Source organism: Scyliorhinus canicula, chromosome 8, assembly GCF_902713615.1.
Source record: "Scyliorhinus canicula chromosome 8, sScyCan1.1, whole genome shotgun sequence".
In the NCBI taxonomy this organism is placed as follows: Eukaryota; Metazoa; Chordata; class Chondrichthyes; order Carcharhiniformes; family Scyliorhinidae; genus Scyliorhinus; species Scyliorhinus canicula.
In genome coordinates, this window is record NC_052153.1 from 107330764 (window position 1) to 107356229 (window position 25466).

Below are 25466 nucleotides of genomic sequence, written 5' to 3' on the forward strand. Positions count from 1 at the left end.
AAATCGAACTTGGGACCCTGGAGCTGTGAAGCAATTGTGCTATCCACAATGCTACCGTGCTGCCCTTAAGAAGTTAACCTACACTCCATTATTCTACCCTAATCCATGTACCTATCCAATAGCCGCTTGAAGGTCCCTAACGTTTCCGACTCAACTACTTCCACAGGCAGTGCATTCCATGCCCCCACTACTCTCTGGGTAAAGAACCTACCTCTGACATCCCCACTATGTCTTCCACCATTTAGCACCCTCAACCTTTCCTCGTATGACCTACTCTCCATTCCAGGCAACATCCTGGTAAATCTCCTTTGCACCTTTCCAAAGCTTCCACATCCTTCCGAAAATGAGGCGACCAGAACTGCACACAGTACTCCAAATGTGGCCTGACCAAGGTTTTGTACAGCTGCATCATCACCTCACGGCTCTTAAATTCAATCCCTCTGCTAATGAACGCTAGCACACCATAGGCCTTCTTCACAGCTCTATCCACTTGAGTGGCAACTTTCAAAGATCTATGAACATAGACCCCAAGATCTCTCTGCTCCTCCACATTGCCAAGAACCCTACCGTTAACCCTGTATTCCGCATTCATATTTGTCCTTCCAAAATGGACAACCTCACACTTGTCAGGGTTAAACTCCATCTGCCACTTCTCAGCCCAGCTCTGCATTCTATCTATGTCTCTTTGAAGCCGACAACAGCCCTCCTCACTATCCACAACTCCACCAATCTTCGTATCATCTGCAAATTTACTGACTCACCCTTCAACTCCCTCATCCAAGTCGTTAATGAAAATCACAAACAGCAGAGGACCCAGAACTGATCCCTGCGGTACGCCACTGATAACTGGGCTCCAGGCTGAATATTTGCCATCCACCACCACTCTCTGTCTTCTATCGGTTAGCCAGTTTGTTATCCAACTGGCCAAATTTCCCACTATCCCATGCCTCCTTACTTTCTGCATAAGCCTACCATGGGGAACCTTATCAAATGCCTTACTAAAATCCATGTACACTACATCCACTGCTTTACCTTCATCCACATACTTGGTCACCTCCTCAAAGAAGTCAATAAGACTTGTAAGGCAAGACCTACCCCTCACAAATCCGTGCTGACTATCCCTAATCAAGCAATGCCTTTCCAGATGCTCAGAAATCCTATCCCTCAGTACCCTTTCCATTACTTTGCCTACCACCAAAGTAAGACTAACTGGCCCGTAATTCCCAGGGTTATCCCTATTCCCTTTTTTGAACAGGGGCACGACATTCGCCACTCTCCAATCCTCTGGTACCACCCCTGTTGACAGCGAGGACGAAAAGATCATTGCCAACGGCTCTGCAATTTCATTTCTTGCTTCCCATAGAATCCTTGGATATATCCCGTCAGGCCCGGGGGACTTGTCTATCCTCAAGTTTTTCAAAATGCGCAACACATCTTCCTTCCTGACAAGTATCTCCTCAAGCTTATCAGTCTGATTCACGCTGTCCTCTCCAACAATATGGCCCCTCTCGTTTGTAAATACTGAAGAAAAATACTTGTTCAAGACCTCTCCTATCTCTTCAGACTCAATACACAATCTCCCGCTACTGTCCTTAATCGGACCTACCCTCGCTCTAGTCATTCTCATATTTCTCACATATGTGTAAAAGGCCTTGGGGTTTTCCTTGATCCTACCTGCCAAAGATTTTTCATGCCCTCTCTTAGCTCTCCTAATCCCTTTCTTCAGTTCCCTCCTGGCTATCTTGTATCCCTCCAGCGCCCTGTCTGAACCTTGTTTCTTCAGCCTTACATAAGTCTCCTTCTTCCTCTTAACAAGACATTCAACCTCTCTTGTCAACCATAGTTCCCTCACTCGACCATCTCTTCCCTGCCTGACAGGGACATACATATCAAAGACACGCAGTACCTGCTCCTTGAACAAGTTCCACATTTCACTTGTGTCCTTCCCTGACAGCCTATGTTCCCAACTTCTGCACTTCAATTCTTGTCTGACAGCATTGTATTTACCCTTCCCCCAATTATAAACCTTGCCCTGGTGCACGCACCTATCCCTCTCCATAACTAAAGTGAAAGTCACAGAATTGTGGTCACTACCTCCAAAATGCTCCCCCACTAACAAATCTATCACCTGCCCTGGTTCATTACCAAGTACTAAATCCAATATGGCCTCCCCTCTGGTCGGACAATCTACATACTGTGTTAGAAAAGCTTCCTGGACACACTGCACAAACACTACCCCATCCAAACTATTTGATCTAAAGAGTTTCCACTCAATGTTTGGGAAGTTGAAGTCACCCATGACTACTACCCTGTGACTTCTGCACCTTTCCAAAATCTGTTTCCCAATCTGTTCCTCCACATCTCTGCTGCTATTGGGGGGCCTATAGAAAACTCCCAACAAGGTGACTGCTCCTTTCCTATTTCTGACTTCAACCCATATTACCTCAGTAGGCAGATCCCCCTCGAACTGCCTTTCTGCAGCTGTTATACTATCTCTAATTAACAATGCCACCCCCCCCCCCCCCACCTCTTTTACCATCCTCCCTAATCTTGTTGAAACATCTATAACCAGGGACCTCCAACAACCATTTCTGCCCCTCTTCTATCCAAGTTTCCGTGATGGCCACCACATCGTAGTCCCAAGTACCGATCCATGCCTTAAGTTCACCCACCTTATTCCTAATGCTTCTTGCATTAAAGTATACACACTTCAACCCATCTCCTTGCCTGCAAGTACTCTCCTTTGTCATTGTGACCTTTCCCACTGCATCACTACGTGCTTTGGCGTCCTGACTATCGTCTTCCTTAGTTGCTGGACTACAGATCCGGTTCCCATTCCCCTGCCAAGTTAGTTTAAACCCTCCCGAAGAGTACTAGAAAACCTCCCCCCCAGGATATTGGTGCCCCTCTGGTTCAGATGCAACCCGTCCTGCTTGTACAGGTCCCACCTTCCCCAGAATGCGCTCCAATTATCCAAATACCTGAAGCCCTCCCTCCTACACCATTCCTGCAGCCACGTGTTCAACTGCACTCTCTCCCTATTCAAAGCCTCGCTATCACATGGCACCGGCAACAAACCAGAGATGACAACTCTGTCTGTCCTGGCCTTTAACTTCCAGCGTAACTCCCTAAACTTGTTTATTACCTCCACACCCTTTTTCCTACCTGCGTCGTTAGTACCAATGTGCACCACGACTTCTGGCTGCTCACCCTCCCCCTTCAGGATCCTGAAGACACGATCCGAGACATCCCTGGCCCTGGCACCCGGGAGACAACATACCTTTCGGGAGGCTCGCTCGCGACCACAGAATCTCCTATCTATTCCCCTAACCATTGAATCTCCTATTACTATTGCTTTTCTATGCTCCCCCCTTCCCTTCTGAGCCCCAGAGCCAGACTCAGTGCCAGAGACCTGGCCGCTGGGGCCTTCCCCCGGTCGGTCATCCCCCCCAACAGCATCCAAAACGGTATACTTGTTTTGAAGGGGAACGACCACGAGGGATCCCTGCATTGTCTGCCTGTTAGTTTTCTTTCCCCTGACTGTAATACAGCTACTCTTGTCCAGTACCTTTGGTGTGGCTACCTCCCTGTAACTCTTCTCTATAACCCCCTCTGCCTCCCGGATGATCCGAAGTTCATCCAGCTCCATCACCTTAACACGGTCTCTGAGGAGTTTGCACTTGTGATTGAGCCGTTGGCCATCGCATTAAGTAGTTCGGGAGCATGGAAAGGAATAGTGCGGGGGAATAGATCATAGGGTGTCCTTATATGCCGATGACTTGCTGCTGTATATGTTGGAACCGAGTGCATCGATCGGAGGAATATTGGAGCTACTGCGAGTATTTGGGTCTTTCTCGGGGTACAAGCAGAACCTGGACAAGAGTATTTTGTGGTGTCTCGGCCGGGGCAGGGGTGGGGGAGGGGGGGGGTGCCGTTCCGTAGGGCTGGGTATTTACTTTAGGTAACCGCACTTTAGGTATCATGGGGTGCAGGTTGCCCAGGAGTGGGGAGGCTTTGCAGGTATAACATCACTAGCTTGGTGGGGAGTGAAAGCCGATCTGGCAAGGTGGGATGGCCTCCCTCTTGTCACTGGCAGGTCGGGTACAGGCGTTTAAAATGAATGTGTTGCTGCGATTTCTGTTTATTTTTCAATGCCTACCGATTTTCCTCCCAAAGGCTTTTTGCAGGGAGATTGAGGGAAGGATTACCTCGTTCATATGGGGAGGAAAGGTGGCCAGAGTGAGAAAGGTGCTGCTGCAGAGGGGAAGGCAGGCAGGGGGTTTGGGTCTCCCGAACCTGATGTACTACTACTGGGCAGCGAATGTGGAGAAGGAGCGGAGCTGGGTCAGAGGAGTTGATTCCCAGTGGGTCAGAAGGGAGGAGAGTTTGTGTAGGGGGTCGGGACTGAAAGCACTAGCAACAGCGCCGCTCCCGATAGCTGCGTGGAAATACTCAGGGAGTCCGGTAATAATAGCTTCAGTGAAAATCTGGAGGCAGTTTCGCCAAGACTTCAGGTTGGGGGCAGGGTCAAGGGAAATGCCGATTCGGGGGAACAACGGATTTGAGCCATGGAAGTGGGATGGAAGTTTTCGGAAATGGGAAGATAAGGGGATTAAGACGCTAAAAGATTTGTTTCTTAGGGGTCGGTTTGCAGGATTGAGGGAGCTGGAAGCGAAGTATGGGCTGGAGCAGGGAGAAATGTTTAGATACATGCAGGTTCGAGATTTTGCCAGGAAGGAGATACAGAGCTTCCCGGAGGAACCGGCCTCCACATTGCTGGAGAAGGTGGTAGTGTCAGTGGTGTATGGAGCTATTTTGGAAGAGGATAAGGCACCACTGGAAGGGATCAAAGCCAAGTGGGAGAAAGAGTTGGGAGAGGTTACAGAGGAGGGGGTCTGGTGTGAGGTGCTCCGGAGAGTAAATGCCTCCACCACACGTGCGAGATTGGGGCTGATACAGCTGAAGGTGGTATATAGAGCGCACCTCACGAGGGCGAGGATGAGCCAATTCTTTGAAGGAGTAGATGTGTGTGAGCATTGCGGGGGGGCCTGCTAATCACGTTCATATGTTTTGGTCCTAAAGGAGTTTATTAGGGTAATTTCCAAGGTGGTGCATGTGAAACTGGACCCGGGTCCCCGGGAGGCCATATTCAGGGTTTCGGACCAGCCAGGGTTGGAAACAGGTGCGGAGGCAGATATCGTAGCCTTCGCCTCGTTGATCGCCCGAAGGCAGATCCTGCTGGAATGGAGAGCAGCCTCTCCACCCTGTGCCCTGGCGTGGCGGGGGACTTGTTGGAATACATGACCCTTGAGAAGGTTAAGTTTGAACTGAGGGGAATGATGGAGGGGTTCGACAAGTCATGGGCATAATTCATTATGCACTTTCAAGAACTGGATAACATAGAACATTAGTTCTCCAGTGTGATTTCTTCAATTATATTGATTTATTTCACTGGATCTTTAGTTTCCCATTATTTCCAGAATGCTAGTGTTCTACCATATCTGTTTAATATCACTGCCATTTTCTTATTCCCTATTATAATTTCACCTGCCTCTGTCTTTAAAGGATTGACGTTCACATCGCTAATCACATACTATCTATAAACCTATAGAAACGTTTACAGTACCCTCAAAATTTGGGGGCAATGGAGGCAGCATAGGGGGGGAGGTGAGGGCTTCAGTCTGGTCCCCGATACGGGGAAACCACCGGTTTGTCCCAGGGAGAATGGACGGAGGGTTTCTGAGCTGGCACAGGCAGGTATTAGGCGGTTGGGGGATCTATTTGTAGATGGGAAGTTTGCGACCCTGGGGGAGCTGGAGGGGATGTTTGGCCTCCCCCCGGGATCACCTTCAGATACACGCAGTAAAGGGCGTTTGTCAGGCGGCAGGTGGCGGAGTTTCCACTGTCGCCGTCAAGAGGGGTTCAGGACAGGGTGCTCTTGGGAACGTGGGTTGGAGAGGGGAGGATCTCGGCGACCTATCAAGTGATGCAGGAGGGGGAGGAGGCCTCGGTGGAAGAGCTGAAAGGTAAGTGGGAGGAGGAGCTGGAAGAGGAGATCGACAAGGGGACATGGACGGATGCCCTGGGGAGCGTGAATTCCTCCTCCTCTTGCGCAAGGCTCAGCTTAATTCAATTTAAGGTGCTGCATAGGGCACACATGACTGGGGCAAGGTTGAACCGGTTCTTTGGGAAAGAGGACACGTGTGTCAGGTGTGCGGGGAGCCCCAGCAATCCTACCCACATGTTCTGGGCGTGCCCTGCGCTGGAGGGATTTTGGAGGGGCGTCACGGAGATGCTGTCAAGGGTGGTTGGTTCCAGGGTTGAGCCGGGCTGGGGGCTCGCAATATTTGGGGTAGCAGTGGAGCCGGGAGTGCAGGAGGCGAAAGAGGCCAGTATTCTGGACTTTGCGTCCCTGGTAGCCTGGCGCAGGATTCTTCTACAGTGGAAGGATGCGAGGCCCCTGGCGTAGAATCCTGGGTCAACGATATGGCTGGGTTTATCAAACTGGAGAGGGTCAAATTTGTCTTGAGGGGGTAGGTGTAAGGGTTCTTCCGGCGGTGGCAACCGTTTCTAGACTTCCTGGTGGAGCGTTAGGTGATGGTCAGCAACAGCAGCAACCTGGGGGGGGGGGGGCGCGGAAGAGGGTTTGTTTGTTTCTTCCTTTATTGCCCGGGGTGGGTGGGTGGGGGGGGGGAGAGAGAGTTTGTTTGTTTTTTCCTTTATTGGGCGTGTATATTTGCTTTTATGTTAATTATTCCTGTTAATTTATTATCTGTGTATAGGGGGGAGGGGTTGCTGTTCTTATTTCTTTCTGTTCTTGTTGGTAAAAAGTTTTGAAAACTTGAATAAAAATTATTTAAAAAAAAGAAACGTTTACAGTATATCTTAATTCTCTTTCAAGAAGGATTGTCTTGTGTTAGTGTCAAAGCTGGGTGGGGACAAAGGATGGCTTTTGTGGTGGGTAGACTGGTGGAGCCAAATGAACCCTTGCAATAATGAGAGCACTCCAGCAGTAAACCACTCCACTGTTAGCACATTGGTTATGTCACATGGTGCCTCTTCCTTCAAAGAGACTCTGTGCTCTGCGTGGTTCCTCTTACAGGTCCAAACCTCACTACTACAGAATTTTGTGCAGCATGCAACAGACCTGGACCATTCTAGAAATTCAGGCTAGTACATATTGAAGGATATCTCCAGATACATCCAGGCATGTGTAATATGTCTAGTGTGTCAACAGCTTGCTCAATTACACATTTGGTTACCATAGCCTTGCTGCCGGGCTTCATCGATTGGGTTCCACACAGGCATCATTAGTCACATTTTAAATGGATATTCCTATTCATCTGTGCAGCCAGTTGGAAAGTCTTCCTCAGTTGTGTGAAGACATCAGAGAGGGTAGATTGCTGCAGGTCAAAAGTACTGAAGCAGCTGCCCAGAATCTTAAGCACAGCTGTATAAATATTCTTGGGGTAACACACTGGCTGCACATTAATGGAGTTAAAGCCCTGTCAGTCGAAGCCAGGGTGATCTGAACGCGACATTGTTGTCACATGTATGTGAAGCCAGCTGGAACTCTGACTGAGTGCCTGCTCAGCTTGCCTGTGTCACCTCATGTATTGACAATTATTTGCCTGGTACAAGCCCTCAGTCTCATGTCTTATGTATATGTGGGTTGCCTACAGCAGGATCCTGCAAAAGCTTTCAACAGAGGCCTGGAAGAGTCCTCAGAGGCAAAGGAGTTGACGGCGTTTGTGACTTTGGCAGCCAATGGCTAAGTATGGCCAGAAAGTCTGGCACCAGCATGTTCCAAGTGTCTGCCATCACACAATGTGATTCCATAAATCGCCTAAGAGACTGATATTGTTACCAACAAGGGGCCTCTGGTAGGATGGTCTTTTTCCATCTCTTGACTGACTACAGATTGTGTTTTAAAGAAGATGTTTTCTAACCCACTTGAATGCTGTAACTCCCAAGAGCAGACAAAAGATAGGTTCTAAGCTCAGAAAAAGGAAGAATAAATATTTATTTCACAACACCCAAATGCACCCACTCACACAATAATGCAGACAAGAAAAAGTGATTATGAAACAGGTAACATGCATTTAAGTTTTAAAAAAGACCAAAATTCACCGTTGTACTTGAATCCTTTGAGATTGAATTTGAAAGGTGGTAGGCCTGGTGATTCACTTTTAGGTTACTAAAGAAATGGAGTTTGGGAATTTCTGACAACAAAAATTCAGTGGTTTGCTACTTGCAGCAGCTTGTTTTTGGCTTTGCTCCAGTCATTGCAGCCGAGCCCTATAGCGAAGATCTGGATTGCTTCTTCAAATTGGTAGGTAATAGGCTTCCCTCGTTGTTTTGCCTGCCGGCAGATTTGAGGCAGTGTCTTACATTTGCTGGGCTGGGTCTCTTTACTCGGAGTCTCCTTCTTCCAGACTGACTGCCTGGGGCTGCTCTCAAAATTGATCACAACCCAGTTTCTGGGAGGTGACCATAGTATCTATCTTTCCATCGTTCACAAATGGTGCCCGATGACTGAAGCATTGACAGGTAATAGGGTTTGAGTTTCAGCCATTCACATCTCCTAGAGATAGACTGGCTTTCCCCTCATCATCAGGTATTACTGTTCCGATTGGTGCTGGTAATCTTGGTCTTCATTTAAGGTTCAAAGTAACACACTATAAGTGGCACACATACCGATTCAATCGGCTGGAATTAACACATTGAAATTGACTACCCGCCTTTCCAAGGGGGTTGTTGCACATGCATCCTAATGTGCTGGTAGTAAATACGGAAGTTGGCAACTTGCAGCTGACTTTCCAACATTTCACATTTTCCCAAGCGTTAACCCTCCGTCCACATGTTGTCTCAGGTAAAAACTATCTCACCTTCCATCGTTAAAGCCGAGAATTAAGACTGGAGTGCGTATTTTAAGAATGGCAATTATTAACTAGTACTGATAGCCTGCTCATTGATGTGACAAGATACATACATTTAAAAAAAAAACACCTTTCTTTCCAATCACAGCAAATTGAAGCTGCCTGCAGAACAGGATTTTTCTTTGTTTTTTTGACGTTTCTAAACCAAAGGTTGATCGAGGAGATTAACTTTGTAGTAGGGAAAATGGAGAATCGGAGGTATACATGGAACAGCAGGGAAGGAAATGCCTGGAAAGGGTTAACCTGACAATCTCTAAAACCCAAAATGTGGACAAACGCAAATTAGCATACCAAGGGAGATGTACTTAGGGCATGGATCAGTACTTGGATCTACAATATTGTGGCCATTATGGAGACATGGATTTCACAGGGGCAGGAATAGTTGTTACATGTTTTGAGGTGATGTTTTAAGAAGAATAGGGAGGACGGTAAAAGAGGAAGAGGAGTGGCACTGTTAATTAGGGAGTGCATCACAACTGCAGAAAAGGAGGTAGTCGAGGATGGTTTGTCTACTGAGTCAGTATGGGTGGAGGTCAGAAACAAGAAAGGAGCAGTCACTTTATTGGCAGTTTTCTATAGACCCTCAATAGCAGCAGAGAGATGGAGGAACAGATTGGCAGCAGATCTTGAAAAGGTGCAGAAGTAACAGAGATGTAGCCATGGGTAATTTCAACTTCCCTAATATTGACTGGAACCTCCTTAGTGCAAATGGTTTAGATGGAGCAGATTTGTCAGGTGTGTCCAGGAAGGATTCCTGACTTAATATGTAGATAGGCCGACTGGGGAGAAGGCCATATTGGATTTGATGCTTGGCAACGAACCAGGCCAGGTGACAGATGTCTCGGTGGGAGAGCATTTCGGTGACAGTGACCATAACTCCTTGACCTTTACCATAGTCATGGAAAGGGATAGGAACAGACAATACGGGAAGGTATTAATTGGGGGAGGGGAAATTATACTGCTATTAGACAGGAGCTGAGGAGCATAAAGTGGGAACAATTGTTCTTGGGGAAATGCCCAACAGTAATGTAGGGGTTGTTTAAGGAGCACTTGCTGCAAGTGCTGGATAGTTTTGTCCCACTGAGACAAGGAAGGAATGGTAAGATGAAGGAGCCTTGGATGACAAGAAAAGTGGAGCTTCTAGTCAAGAGGAAGAAGGAAGCTTAAGCAAGGGTGAGGAAACAAGGATCTGGCACGGCTCTACAGGGTTACAAGATAGCCAGGAAGGAACTCAAAAATTGACTTAAGAGAGCTAGAAGGGGACATGAAAAAGCCCTGGTGGGAAGGATTAGGGAAAATCCCAAGGCGTTGACACTTATGTGAGAAATAAGAGGATGATCAGAGTGAGAGGAGGGCCGATCAGGGATAGTTGAGGGAACTTGTGCCTAAAGTCTGAGGAGGTAGGAGAGGCCCTAAATGAATATTTTGCTTCAGTATTCACTCGAGAGAGGGACCTTGCTGCTCATGAGAACAGCGTGAACCAGGTTAGTAGACTCAAACAGGTTGATATTAAGAAGGAGGAGTTTCTGGAAATTTTGAAAAGCATCAGGATAGGTAAGTCCATTGGGCCAGATGGGATATATCCAAGGTTACTACGGGCAGCAAGGGAGGATATTGTTGCGCTGTTGGCAAAAAATCTTTGCGTCCTCACTCTTCACTGGCATAATACCAGATGATTGGAGGGAGGCGAATGTTGTTCGCCTGTTCAAGAATGGAAAAGGGAAATCCCTGGAAATTACAGACCAGTCAGTCTTACGCCTGTGTTGAGCAAAATACTGGAAAGGATTCTGAGAAAGAGGATTTATAATTATTTAGAAAACATAGTTTGATTAAAGATAGTCAGCATGGCTTTGTGAGGGGCATGTCATGCCTCACAAGCCTCATTGAATTCTTTGAGGATGTGACGAGACACAATAATAAAGGTAGGGCAGTGGATGTGGTGTATATGGATTTCAGTAAGGCATTTGATAAGGTTCCCCATGGTAGGCTCATTCAGAAAGTCAGGGGGTATGGGATACTGGGAAATTTAGCTGTCTGGATACAGAATTGGCTGGCCGAAAGACCACAGCCAGTGGTACTGGATGGAAAGTATTCCGCCTAGAGGTCGGTGACCAGTAGTGTCCCGCAAGGAACTGTTCTGGGACCCCTGCTCTTTGTGGCTTTTATAAATGACTTGGATGAGGAAGTGGAAGGGTGGATTAATATGTTTGTCGATGACACGAAGGTTGGTGGAATGGACAGCAGTAAATTGAAGGTGTGTAAGTTAGGTTGATCTTAGATTAGGATAAATGGTCGGCACAACATCGTGCGCCGAAGGGCCTGTAGTGTGCTGTACTGTTCTATGTTCTAAAAGCAGGCATTTCTCAGGTAACACATTTCATAGCCTACAAGTCGAAAGCCTGGCTCCTGAATGTCTGGAAGGGGCATTGTGGACCCACACATATACATGTATCAGGGACACAGGGCACTCACCACCTCATTACTGGCTGATTGTCTCAAGGATGTTCCTTTGTATTGCAAAGCAGATGGACAAGATGTGTCCACAAAACGATTGGAAGTAGAGTATGTCGGACAATGTATCACGTCATCTAATCAGGGAAGTGACTGCAACCTAATCAAACTGCCGGTATCGATAATTGGTTGTATTGTAGTACTTCAAATCACTTTGTACTCCTTTGAATTAGTCTGTACGATCCAAACAGTATAAGATGTGTAAGACAGCTTTATGGGACAGAGCGTCTTGGACCAAGCTGCAGTTAAAGCAGCCAAGTTTGGTTCTCCCACATGCATGTGGCATTAAAAGACGTTTTGCTAAAGTTTCAAACGGTCTGAAGAACCCGGCTCGTTTAATTCCCCTAACAAACTTCAAACCTAAAGATAATAGAAATATGTTTGTGCAATAGCACTAATTTTAATTCTGCCGTTTTAACAATTATTTGGTGTTGTATCAGTAACAACCTGGATAGAATTGCTATTTCTTTAAAACATTTGGATAAAATGTTCACACTCACCACAGATGCCCCTCGGCCAGTCTGCATGCTGCCCAGCCACGGCATATTTATTGGGGTGCCAGGAACACTGGGAGTATAAGGTGTGCTGCACTGCAAATCACCAAAATCATCTCTAGCATGCACCACCAGAAACTCATCTGATCTGAGACGACATAAAAAAAGGAAAAACGAAGTCAGAGATAAAACATTTCATAACCAGCATTGCATGTTTACCTAACATATAGAAATGAAACTGCACGTCACTCCAGCTAATAGTTGTAGCAAAGCACACAAGAGTAATTCATCACACAGACTACTCCATCACTGCTTTATTAATCCTTTACAATCCTGCCACCAAACGGCCAGATGAACCAATAATCAATAGTGCCAATGTGTTCCTTATTAACAAATAAAATAACTACTTTAGTTCAAAAATAAACATAAATCCTGATTCAACATTATTTTTCAAAGAACACGTGGTTATTATACATTATTTATTTTCCACAGAACTGGAAATCTGCTCCTCTCAAAACAAAGTTTCGCCACTTCTCTGCACAACATGTCCTAACATTCACCTACCAAATAGATCTTTGCCCCCAACAAATTGTGCCTTTCTTCAACCCATAACAGCATGAGTAATAACTTATTTCAATTTCTTTATCAGCCACATTTGCTGCATGATCTGAACGTTAACGAAGAAAGACTTAATTCGTATAGAAGCTTTCCCAACTTGAGGGCATTCCAGAGCACCTTACCACCAACAAAGTACCACAGAAATGTAGTCACTGTTGTAACATAGGAAATATAATTTGCGTACGCCAAGCTTCCATAACATCAATTACATAAATGACCAAATAATTGGTTTTAGTTTTTTTGATTGAGGTATTAATGCTGGCTTTAATACTGGAAGAACTTCTGTACACCTCTTTATGTAACACCATGGGATCTTTACCCTTCACCTGAGAGGTTTTAATTTCTTATCCTAAAGATGATACCCAGAACAGTTCAACAATCCTCAGGTCTGCACTGCAGTGTCAACCTTGAGTATAGTTTATTACTTTATCAAATCCTTTTAACGTTTGATACAACTCAATCAGAGCGTCCTCGATGTTCTAAACTCAATGAAATATAAGTTTATGCAACCTGGCTCTCTAAACCACGAAGCTCCAAGATCATCCTCGTTTATCAAAATTGCAATTGCCCCAGACACAAGATAATATATCCTCCCCGAGGTGCAGTGCCTGAAACTGAATGCAGTACTTCAGATATGATCAGATCAAGACTATACAATTGAAGCATAATCTGCCTTCTACCCCCCAAAAAACTTTGTACTTCACCCTTCTTGAGATAAAGGCCAATATTCCAATGGCCTTTGATTGTTTTGTACCAGTCTACTAGTTTTTAATAACTTCTGCATTTGGTCTCCCATTATACTCTGAATAATCTTTCTTGGGTCCAGAGTGAGTGGCCTCATATTTTGTCTGCAATGAATTCCATTTGCCGTAGTTTGCCCACTCACTAAAATGGTCCTTATCTCTTTGTAACCTTTTGTTTCTCATATAACACCTTTTAAAGACTTCGGCATAGCAATTTACAGTCAACCCCCCTTTGTCTCCTACCTCCCAACTAATTTCCAATTCAATTTAAAAGGCTAACAACCTCCTGTGTGAATCATTTATCCATACAGACAGTGACCCAAGCCGATTCCTGGTGTATGAAACAACAGTGATAACCACTGTGCTGCAGTTCCACCCCTAATATCCAGAGACACTCACTTATTAAGGATCTCCTCAAAGAATTCAAGCCCATTAGTCAGATGTATCCTACCCTTAACAAAATCACTTTTGTCTCGGTTGACTCTTCATTCATTTACAACTTTGCAACTTGAGCATATGTGCTCTTCTAAAGGAGGAGGCTAATTTACAGTTGGGATAACTGCTTCAGTTAAAATTGATTCTTGATTTAAAGAAAAATATATCTCTCCTGACAACTAAACCTCACTGTGTTGGGACTGCAGATGCTCAGTCAAATACTAATATTCACATTTTCTCAATTTTTCAAAGGCGGTCACTCATGCTGAGGAACTGTTCCACAAGTGTCAGCAGCTAGCCAATTCTTCATGCACATGGAGATTCCCACTATATAACCATTAAATGTTGTCAGGTCATTTTACCAGTGGAAGCATAAGAAACAATTCTCAAAGAAAACATCATATACACACTTTCCACAAGACAGAATTTCATTGCCATGTGTTTTTTTCCTTCAATCGTAATCATGTTTGCCAGTGTTTAAAATCTTTTGGATGATGAGTGGGAGATTGTTTATTAGCATTGCATCCATGATGTTTGTAACAGGTCATCTATCACATAACTAATTGAGCAACTGGGTCATTAAGTGGTATAATGACTCTCATTATACCTACCCTTTTGATTCCAGTTCAAACTCATCTTCAACCCAAGTGTAGATCTGGGTAGCCAGGATAGCGGACACATCTAACTCCTGGATATCATGACTTGTGGCTATGGCAACACAGTTCCGATTAGCCTAAAAAAAATCAACAGTTACCTCAAAAATCAACAAAGTAGAGTTACCTCAAATTTTGATATGTCGAGGAAAAGAAATCAAGCTGCCCGCACTATAAAATGCTGTATCCCTTGTACAGTAAAAACAAAATTCCATTGCATGCGCACAGAGCATTAATTTTAATCAGTATTTATTAGTTTTCAGTTGAAAAGCACATTATCTTATTCAAAGCAGTGATCAGAAAGACACTTTTTGATGAAAATATGCATTCACTTACTTTATTAATTGCAAATGCTGTTATGATGTCAGATTCTTTATGGACAATCCTTGCCCTTCCCCCAGGGTAACCGGAATCAGCTTCCACCTTTACAAAACAAGACCACATTGTGAATTATAATCGTTTGCTCATGGTGCTGGCATGCAACCCAATGTTCGAACTGTGCAGCAAAAATTTGCCAACTATTTTTTTCAGAAATTCACCATCAGCAATTTTGCATAAGCCGATCAAGAGAGGCTTTTACGGCACAAATACCTTCTCCTTGAGTTGAAAAAAATGTTGTGTGGTTATAACATCAATGGCATATGTTCATTTTGGCATTTCGGCTAAGTGCTATTTTTCTAGATTTCAGATCTGTGCAATACCAATTTTAATCATTTAGTTTACATTAGCAATTAACAGCACCACCATTGTTATTGTAATCAGGAAGTAACTATTATACCAGAGACTGACAGCAATTTTGCTGAGAACCTACAAATTTATCAGGTAGGTAGAAACAGAAAGCTGCTTGAGCACTTCTCAATAGAACAGATCAGACTAACTGTTTAGTTATCGTATGTTCAAGTAATCTTAACCACAATTTTTTATAAAGTACACCATTCATGTGATTACTGCTCCAAAGTCCTTCAAAGGGTGAGAAATGGACAAATTGATAAAAGGAACAGGCAATGAGCCATGGGGAACAGATAATTCTGATGGATTCCAAGCTTGATCAGAAATTATGTTTTAAATTGGTTTTTAAGGTGGAGAGAGAGAATGAGAGGCAGAAATTTAGAGTTGAGATGGTATGAGATGAATTGGCTGAGGCCCTGCCAAAAATGATAGGGTGAGGGGAGGAGGCAGAGCAAGAACAAAAGGTCTGAGAATGGATGCATAACTGGAGAAAATTGTAATGGTATAAAGGAGAGAGGTAGAGAGAGAGAGACAGCGCAGAGCTTTAAATTGAGGGGTGATAGATATAGGACAGATGTCAGAGGCAGTTTCTTTACTCAGAGTGTAGTAGGGGTGTGGAACGCCCTGCCTGCAACAGTAGTAGACTCGCCAACTTTAAGGGCATTTAAGTGGTCACTGGATAGACATATGGATGAAAATGGAATAGTGTAGGTCAGATAGGCTTCAGATGGTTTCACAGGTCGGCGCAACATCGAGGGCCGAAGGGCCCGTACTGCTGTAGTGTTCTATGTTCTAGATGAGTAATGATAAGAGGAATGGATTTATTTTTATTGATTTGATGGCAAGGCCTCTATTTGCTGCCCATTCAAATTGCCTTTGAAAAAGTGGCTGTGACTGGCAGCTAGAGCTGCTGCAGTCCAGGGGCGCAATTCTCCCAAAGGGAGACAAAGTGCCGACGCCGGAGTGAAAACCGGAGTGTTTCACTCTGGCATCAGAGGCCGCTCCTCGCCCCCTATTCGCCCACCCCCAGGGGGCTAGGAGTGACGGCGCGTCAATTTCACGCGCCGGGCCTTGGCACCTGCGTCAAAGCAGCGCTGCCTGAATGACGTGGCCGGTGGCGCCCTAAATGTCGTCACCCGCGCATGTTGGCCGGCGCCATGCCGCGCATGCGCGGTTGCCATCCTCCCCGCAGGAGCCCCGCAAGACATGTCAGAGTGATCTTGCGGGGCGGCGGAGGGAAAAGAGTGCGTCTTTTAGAGACGCCGGCCCGATGATCGGGGGGGCACCGATCAAGGCCAGACCCCTCCTGAGCACCCCCGTGGTGCTCGATCCTCTCTCCCCCCCACAGGCCCCACACGCAGTGTTCGCGCGCTGTTCAAGCCGGCAGCGACCAGGTGTGGTTGGCGCCGGCGTGAACCGGTCGGATTGGGCAGGCCGCTTGGCCCATCTGTGCCAGAGAATCGCCGCTCGACCGTTAGAAACAGCGAGCGTCGATTCTCCGAGCGGCCTGTTGTAAAACGCGACAAGCCGTTTGGGGGGGGGGGGAAAGAGTCCCACAACCCTGCCTTTCACCCATAGGTTTCCAAACATTCGTTTTTCGAATAATTATCCAATTTCTTTTTGAAAGAATCGTTTGAATCGGCCTTCAACGCGATTTCAGGCTGTGCATTGCAGGTCTTAATCATTCACTCTGAAAAGAATTCTTCCTCGTGTCACCATTGCATCTTTTGTCAATCTGCTTAAAACGATGTCACCTTCTTCTAGATAGAAACGGTCTTGGGTTTGGAAAGTGCCACTTAAGGTGCCTTGTTGAGTTCCGGCCGTGCATCTTGTGATGGCTCACACTACTGCTGCCGACCGTTTCCATCTAGAAGGACAGGTCAGCAGACACATGGGAAGACCATCACCTGGAGGCTCCCCTCCAAAGTTACTTACCATCCTGACTTAGAAATATATTGCCGTTCCTTCACTGTCACTGTTGGTGGTGGAGGGAGTGAATGTTTATGGAAAGATTGCAAATAAAGCAGGATGCTTTGTCCTGGATGGTGTTCAGTGCTGTTGGAGATGCACTCATCCAAGCAAGTGGACAGTATTCCACACACCTGACATGTGCCTTGTAGATAGTGGGCAGGCTTTGCGTAGCCAGGAGGTGAGTTACACGCCACAGAATTCCTGGTCTCTGACTTGCTCTTGTAGCCACAGTATTTATATGGCTCGTCCAGTTCTATTTCTGGTTAACAGTAACCCTTAGGATGTTGATAGTGGGGGATTCAGCAATGGTAAAGCCATTGAATGTCATTGGGCAACGGTTAGATTCTTTCTTGTTGGAGATGGTCTTTGCTGACACTGATGTTACTTGCCACTTGTCAGCCCAAGCCTGAATATTGTCCAAGTTGCTGTATTTGTATATGGATTGCTTCAGAATCTGAGGAGTCACAAATGCTCAACATTGTGCAGTCTTCATCAGCGAAAATCTCCATTTGTGATCCTATTACGGAAAGAAAGTTATTGATGAAGCAGCTGAAGATGGTTGGGCTTAGGACCCTGAGTAACTCCTGAAGTGATGTCCTGGAACGGAGATGAATTACCACAATTACCTTCCTTTGTGCCAGGCATATCTCCAAACAATGGAGAGTTATCCCCCGATTCCTAGACTCCAGTTTTGCTAGGGCTCTTTGATGCCATATTCAGTCAAATGATGCCTTGATATCAAAGGCAATCAACTCTCATCTTGCTTCTGGAATTCAGCTCTTTTGTCCATGTTTGAACCAAGGCTCTAATGAGGTCAGGAGCTGAGTGACCCTGGCGGAATCCAAAATGAGCTTAAGGGAACAGGTTATTGCCAGCAAGTGATGCTTGATAGTGCTGATGACCCCTTCCATCACTTGATTGATGATCAAGAGTAGGCTGAAGAGGCGGTAATTGGCCAAGTTGGATTTGTTATATGTGTGTGTACACAGGACATACCTGGACAATTTTCCACATGGCCAGGTGGATGCCACTTTTGAAGTTGTACTGGAAGTGCGGCTTGGAGTGTGACAAGTTCTGGAGCCCAAGTCTTCAGTACTATTGCCGGAATATTGTCAGGGCCCATATCCTTTGCGGTAGCCAGTGCCTTCGGCTGTTTCTTGCTATCACATGGGTGAATTGAATATTCTGAAGACTGACATCTGTGATGCTGGGAATCTCCAGTGAAGGTCAAGATGGATTATTTACTCGGTACTTCTGGCTGAAGATTGAAATAAAATGAAATGAAAATCGCTTATTGTCACGAGTAGGCTTCAATGAAGTTACTGTGAAAAGCCCCTAGTCGCCACATTCCGGCGCCTGTTCGGGAAGGCTGGTACGGGAATTGAACCGTGCTGCTGGCTTGCCTTGGTCTGCTTTAAAAGCCAGCGATTTAACCCAGTGTGCTAAACCAGCCCCATTGCTACGAATGTTTCAGCCTTATCTTATCAACAGATTTGATGGACTCTGCCATCATTAAGGATGGGTAGATGTGTGAAGCTTACTCCTCCGGTGAATTGTTTCTTTGTCCACCACCACTCACGGCTCGATGAGGCAGGACTGCAGAGCTAAATCCAATCCGTCGTTTGTGGAATCACTTAGTTCTGCCTGTCACTTGCTGCTTATGTCATTTGGTACTCAAGTAGTCCTGTATAGTAGCTTCACCAGGTTGACACCTCATTTTTCAGTCTGGCATGCCATCCTGCACTTTTAATTGAACTAGGGTTGATCCCCTGGCTTGGTAGAGTGGGGGATATGCTAGGCCATGAGTTTGCAAATTGAGGTTGAGTAGAATTCTGCTGCTGTTGATGGCCCACAACACCTCACAGTTGCCCAGTCCAGACTTGCTAGATCTATTCGAAGTCAATCCCATTTAGCATAGTGGTAGTGCTCACAACATTAATAGCCTCAGGTTCACCAATTTATCTGTGTAACTGAATTCACCTATCCATAGAACCATTCTCATGAACCTTTTCTGCATCCTCTGCATGATGTGTTCATCCTTCCTAAAGTGGTTCTCAAAATTGGACTCTATACTCTAGCTGAGGCTGGACTAGTGTTTTATCCAGGTTTATCATAACTTTCTTGTTTTTGTACTCTGTGTCCCTGTTTCGAATGTCCGGGATCCTGGATGCCTTATTAATCACCAAACCGGCTCTGCCACGTTTAACAACTTGTGCACATATATAACGCCTGCATTCCCTTTTAGAATTGTCACCTTGATTTAATATTGCCTCTCCTAATTCTTCCTAGCAAGATGTACCACTTTACACTGCTCTGTATTAAATTTCACCTGCCATGTGCCTACCAATTCCACCAGCCTACCTCTTGAAGTCCATCACTATCCTCCTCAAAGTTCGCAACAGGTCCAAAATTGGTTTCATTTGCAAATTTTGAAATTGTGCCCTGCACGTTCAAAGTCTAGGTCAATTTTTTTTCCTTATAAATTTAGAGTACCCAATCCACCTACACTGCACATCTTTGGGTTGTGGGGGCAAAACCCACGCAAACACGGGAAGAATGTGCAAACTCCACATGGACAGTGACCCAGTGAGCCGGGATTGAACCTGGGACCTCGGCGCCATGAGGCTGCAGTGCTAACCACGGTGCTGCCCACGTCTAGGTCATTAATATCAATCAGGAAAAGTAGTGGTCCAAATACAGACTTCTGGAAAGTCCTACCCTTCTTCCAATCCCCCCCCCAAAAAACCTTCTCCACTATTTTCTGCTTCCCCTCCCCCCACATCTACATCTGTCACAGTTTACTCTCTGATGTTAGTTTCTCTGCTGTTTGGCCTTTCACACCTTTTGTTCTCTCTGGGGACTGATATTAGCACTCTTACCCATGGTTTCTATGGCTATTAGCACCCTGTTTCTGTGGCTATGACTCATCTTTCATTCTCACTCCACAGTATAAATATTTCCCACTTTCTCTGTCTTATAGCTTTGACAAATGGTCATCTGGACTCAAAACATTAGCTCTTTTCTTTCCCTACAGATGCTGCCAGACCAGCTGAGATTTTCCAGCATTTTCTCTTTGGTATCAGAAACTACAGCTTTTTTCGCTTTGGAAGTTACTAAGCGAGAATGCACTGAGGCCCATGCTGGGGCATCGTTAATTATGAGGTGCTGAAGGACAGACCCCAATAAATCTTATACTTCGAGAATAGCAGGAATATTGAAGAGAATCAATGTGAATTCCTGGGAGCTGTGGAACACCTTGGTTTGGTCCCAGTGTGAAAGAATCAGCAAGATCCTGTAACAGAGAAGAAAACCCCTTGGGTGGAAATAAAAATAGAATGGGGATTGTCCTGTTCAGATTTTTGGCCTGAAAGAACAAATGTTCACAAAATATAGTACTTGCTTTGTTGAACTCTTATATTGCAAGGCTTATGTTTAAAAGTTGATAACTGGGAGTTTGGATTTCTTTTTAAAAGTTACTTGTCTCCATTGCACTTATCACATTTTTCACTTCCTATCTCACCTTTTTATTGATTCTCACTTGTATTATCAACCTGACACTTGTCATAGGCATCCTTTCTCTGCTTCATCTTGGTATTTATCATTTAGGGAGCTCTGGTTTTGTTTGTCGTACCATTTTCCCTCATGAGAATGTACCTCGACTGTACCTGAAGTATTTCCCCTTCAAAAGCATCCCATTGCTCATTTACAGTGCTCCCTGCCAAACTTAGTTTTCAATTTACCTGGAACAGATCTATCCTCACCTTGTTTAAAGTAGTTCTCCTCTAATGAATTATTTTTACTCTGGATTGTTCTTTGTCCTTTTCTGTAGCTAACCTTAATTGTATGATTACACGATCACTGCCCCAAAGTGTTCCAATACAGACACTTGATTCACTTGCTCCATCTCATTCCCCATACCAGATTCACCAATGACTCCTTCTTTGTTGGACTGAAAACATACTTGTACAGAAACTTCTCCCACACACAAATTAGAAACAATTCCCTATCTATAACTTAAATCTTATTTATTGCCCACATTCCTAACTTCTCTGGAAAAGGCAGTGGTAAGCTGCCATCTTGAACAACTACAATCAAACAACTGAGGGAACTCTCAGTGCTGTTAGGACGGGAATTACAACACAGTGAAGAAACAGTGATCTATTTCCAAGTCAGCACAATGTGTGACTAGAAGGGAAACTTGCCAGGTTGGTGTTCTCATGAAAAATTTGCCCTTGTTCTTCCAGCTGGTAATTGTCATGTGTGTGGGGATATGCCTTTGAAGCAGCTTTGGCAAGTTGTTGCAGTGCATCTTGTAAATGGTACACACGCATTAATCATGCAACAGTTATAGGGAATGTTGACAGTTGTGGATGAGGGTATCAATTAAACAGGCTGTTTTGGCTTCTGATGGTGTCAAGCTGAGTTTAAGTATTGTTGGAGCTGCACTCACCCAAGCAAGTTGGAACAAATTTCATCACACTCCTGACTTATGCTTTGTGGAGGCTTAAAAGACTTTGGGCAGTCAAGTGGTTCTTTCCTTGCAGGGTGTTTGTCCCAAGTGGAGGTCGGTTAGCTTAGTTGGCTAGATGGCTGGTTTGTGATGCGAAGCAAGGCAATAGTGCGGAGGGCGCCAAGGTGGCTAGCACTGCTGCCTCACGGTGCTGAGGACCCAGGTTCGATCCCGGCCCGGAGTCACTGTTCATGTGGAGCTTTCACATTCTCCCCCTGTCTGAGTGGGTCCCACCCCCATAACCCAAAGATGTGCAAGGTAGGTGAATTGGCCATGCTAAATTGCCCCTTAATTGAAAGAAAAGAATTGATACTCTAAATTTATTTTAAAAAGGTTAATAGTGCGGGTTCAATACTTGGCTTTAGGGGCACTGTTCTAAGCAACTCAGGCAGCAAATTCATGGGGATGAGATGATTGGCCCCCCAACAATTGTAACCACCTTCCTTCGTGTTTGCAATGATTCTAGCCAGTGTAGTTTTCTCATTGGCTTCAATTCTACTGGGACCCCTAGATGCCATAGTCATCCAAATGTTGCTTTGATATCAAGTGCAGTTACTCTCATTTCACCTCTGGAATTTAGTTCCCTTGTCTACGTTTTGATCAAGGCTGGAACGTGATCTGGAGAACAGTTGTCCTGGTGGAACCCACACTGAACCAAGTTGGTGCAAGACAACATACAGGAGATGCATTCTCAGCAAGTTAGAATGTATATTTGTAGTTGAGCAAAACTTTAAATAACAAGGGATCAATTTAGTCTGTAAATGATAAAATGGTTTCAGTGATGGAAGAGATGAAATGAAAATCGCTTATTGTCACGAGTAGGCTTCAATGAAGTTACTGTGAAAAGCCCCTAGTCGCCACATTCCGGAGCCTGTCCGGGGAGGCTGGTACGGGAATCGAACCGTGCTGCTGGCCTGCTTTAAAAGCCAGCGATTTAGCCGATTGAGCTAAACCAGCCCCTGTGTTTAGCCACAGCCACAGATGAAGCGGGGGAGGGCAGGCTGCATAGATGGAAAAGATGTGAGATATGAAGCTCACCTCTGTGTCAAGCAGAATACTATGACTTTGTATTGTTTCATTTAGTATGTGCAATGTGACTGGTGAATTAGATAGGCAATGACAAGAAAGCAGTTTATGAGTTGAAGTGGGTTGAAACTCAACTTCTCAATGTTCAATTAAAGGAAGTTTTGATTAATCAATGATTTGATGTTAAACACAGGCTGACAGCACAAAAGTACTTATGGGTTGTTAAAGCTAAGTTGGAGTCCTCAGGGGTACCAATAGCCATTGAATCCTTGTTTGTAAATTCTGTCACGATCACATCTCATGGACTGTAGCGGTTCAAGGCAGCTCAACACCAATTTCTCAAGGGCAGTTAGGATACGGTAATAAATGCTGGCCGAGCCAGTGATGCCCACATCTCAAAGATGAATAAAACTTTATTTTTTAAAAAGAACATGATGTGGAAGAGGCAGCAGGGTAGACTATATCTACCATCAGGGACAGAATGACTGAGCAAAGGTATGAGCTGATCACAGAGCCAGAATAAATTTGAAAAGTAGGTCAAGCTGACTAATCCTCAATATAATTTCTAACATGGTAGGACAAGGGAGTATCTATGGATATTGTCTGTCTGAATTTCCTGCAGGAATTTGATAAGGCTGCACATAAGAGATTATTAGTAAAAACAAGGTGTGTCAAATTGGAGGTAACTTTAAAGACAAGGGGCTGGATTCTCCGTCCCGCCGCGTCACATTTCTGCCCCAACTGCCGGCAGGATTCTCCGTTACGCCGGCCAGCCAATGGGGTTTCCCATTGTGGGGCAGCCCCACGCTGTCGGGAAACGTCCTGGCGCCGGCAAAACCGAGAATACCGCCCTCTGTTGCAAATTGCTTGGATATTTGGAGACAGGAAAATAGAAATAAAGGGAATATACTCATTGACTAAATGTGGCAAGTAGTGTGCTCCATGGATTGGTATTGTGATCTCAGCTTTTTTCCATATATCCCAAAATCCTGGATAAGAAACTATTCTTTCATCCAAATTAGGAGTAAAAGTAGGTTTTGTAAATGGCAGCAGGAAGTTATAAATTCATACGGTCAGATTAAATAAATGGACAAAACTGTGGGAGGTGGGAGTTCAATTTGACGTCAACCACTTTGCATCCAAAAGTATTTCAGAACATTTTCGAAACGGCAAAAGATTAGAAAATGATGAGGAGAAAAGGAATTGTTCAGGCATATGTACAGAAAGTAATCAAAAAGATGAATGGAATTCTAACACTTATCTCATGGGAGTTGGAATACAAGGTATAAGGTTATACTCCAGTTGTACAGCCTTGGCCTGATGCCAACTGAAGTACTACATTCAGTTCTAGGTAAAGAAAGGAAGGCAATATTGCTCTTCGAGGTGGTACAGCAGAGATTTATCAAAATAACAACAGATCTTAATGGATTAAATTGAAATTGGTTGCTTAACTGGTCTGAACTCTCATGAATTTTGAAGGTTGAAGATTACTTAATTTCAGTGTTTAAAAGTAGAAAATGAAAATCAATTGCCCCGGTCGCGAAACTGGGCACAATCTTAAAATTAGACCAAGGTCTTTCAGGAGTTCGGGCAGGAAGCTCCTGGGAAATGTAGAATTCTTTGCCCCAAACACGTGGATCTTTGATCAATTGAAAATCAAGACTGAAATTGACAGATCTCTATCAGGTAGAGGTATCATAGGGTATAGATCAAAGGTAGGGAAATGGAGTAGAACTACAGATCAGCCATAATCTAATGAAATGGAGCAACTGGCTCAAGGGATTTAATGACCTTCATGCCCCATGAAGATCATTCAGAGTCCTGATCAGCAAAGCATAATGGATGGCAAAAATGTTCCCAATTGCGATATTTAACATATTACAAGCCATTAGAGAAGGTTAATGAAGGTTTTTCATTAAAGACCATCTGAGCAGAATCTTTAAAATGCTTCAACATCTGTCAGTGTGTATGGCTCTCAGCTATTCAGTGTCAAGCAGTGCTCCTCATTCCTCGCCAGTTTTAATTTTCACAATTCTGATGCATATCTACATTTTTAATTCTTTAAAGTTCCAATGAAATATATTTTAAACTGTAGTGAAAAATAGCAACTTTACCTCATGCCAAAAACACCAATGTGCATGTGTCAAGATCAGCATATTTGCGAGTAGAGGAAAAACCAACCCATACCTGTTTATTTGCAATTCACTAGCACACCAAGTAAAAGGAAATATTCATATTTCCAAATACATGATATGGTGAATAAATATTGTAACCCTGGCAGTTTATGGACTCAATTTCATGTGTGGTCTCCCCAGGTACTTACTTGACTTATGAGCTTATTTGAGTATATGGATGTCATAATGCAGACTCAGCTATTTATTTAGTCAAAGTATGTTAAATGATATGTTAATATTACATTACAGAACAGTATTTCCTGGGGAGAACACAGCATTCAGTGCCAGAGATGGTTATAAACAATTGAGCTGTACCTTGTTGATGCTAGGTTCCTCCATCATAGAATTTCTGATTGATTCATTGGAGGTGTCTACTGACTACATTGCAGAACAAAGAACAGCCACAAGACAAATGGTTTAAAAAAATGAATTAAGCATGAATTAGAAAACATTGCTAAAGATGAAGCTCTGTCCTTTACATAAAAAGGTGAAAAGGAATACATAAAAAGGTGAAAAGGAATATAGAACCTAACAATAGGCACTACATATGCATGCATATTACATTGATTTTTCTGTTACTACTTCAAAGTTCTATTAGACTAATCTGAAATTAAAAAACACAAAATAATCTTGCAGATAAAATTAGGTTGCTCGTCTCAATAT

The 25466-nt window shown here is 44.4% G+C and overlaps 1 protein-coding gene across 1 annotated transcript in view; it reads right to left on the reverse strand.

Moving 5' to 3' along the window:
* LOC119970433 (dmX-like protein 1) overlaps positions 1 to 25466 on the reverse strand; it is a 332281-nt gene that overhangs the window by 35839 nt on the left and 270976 nt on the right. Inside the window, 3 exon segments of the mRNA XM_038805043.1 lie at positions 11951 to 12092; positions 14352 to 14473; positions 14730 to 14816. Of these exon segments, the coding sequence (XP_038660971.1) occupies positions 11951 to 12092; positions 14352 to 14473; positions 14730 to 14816 (351 nt within the window).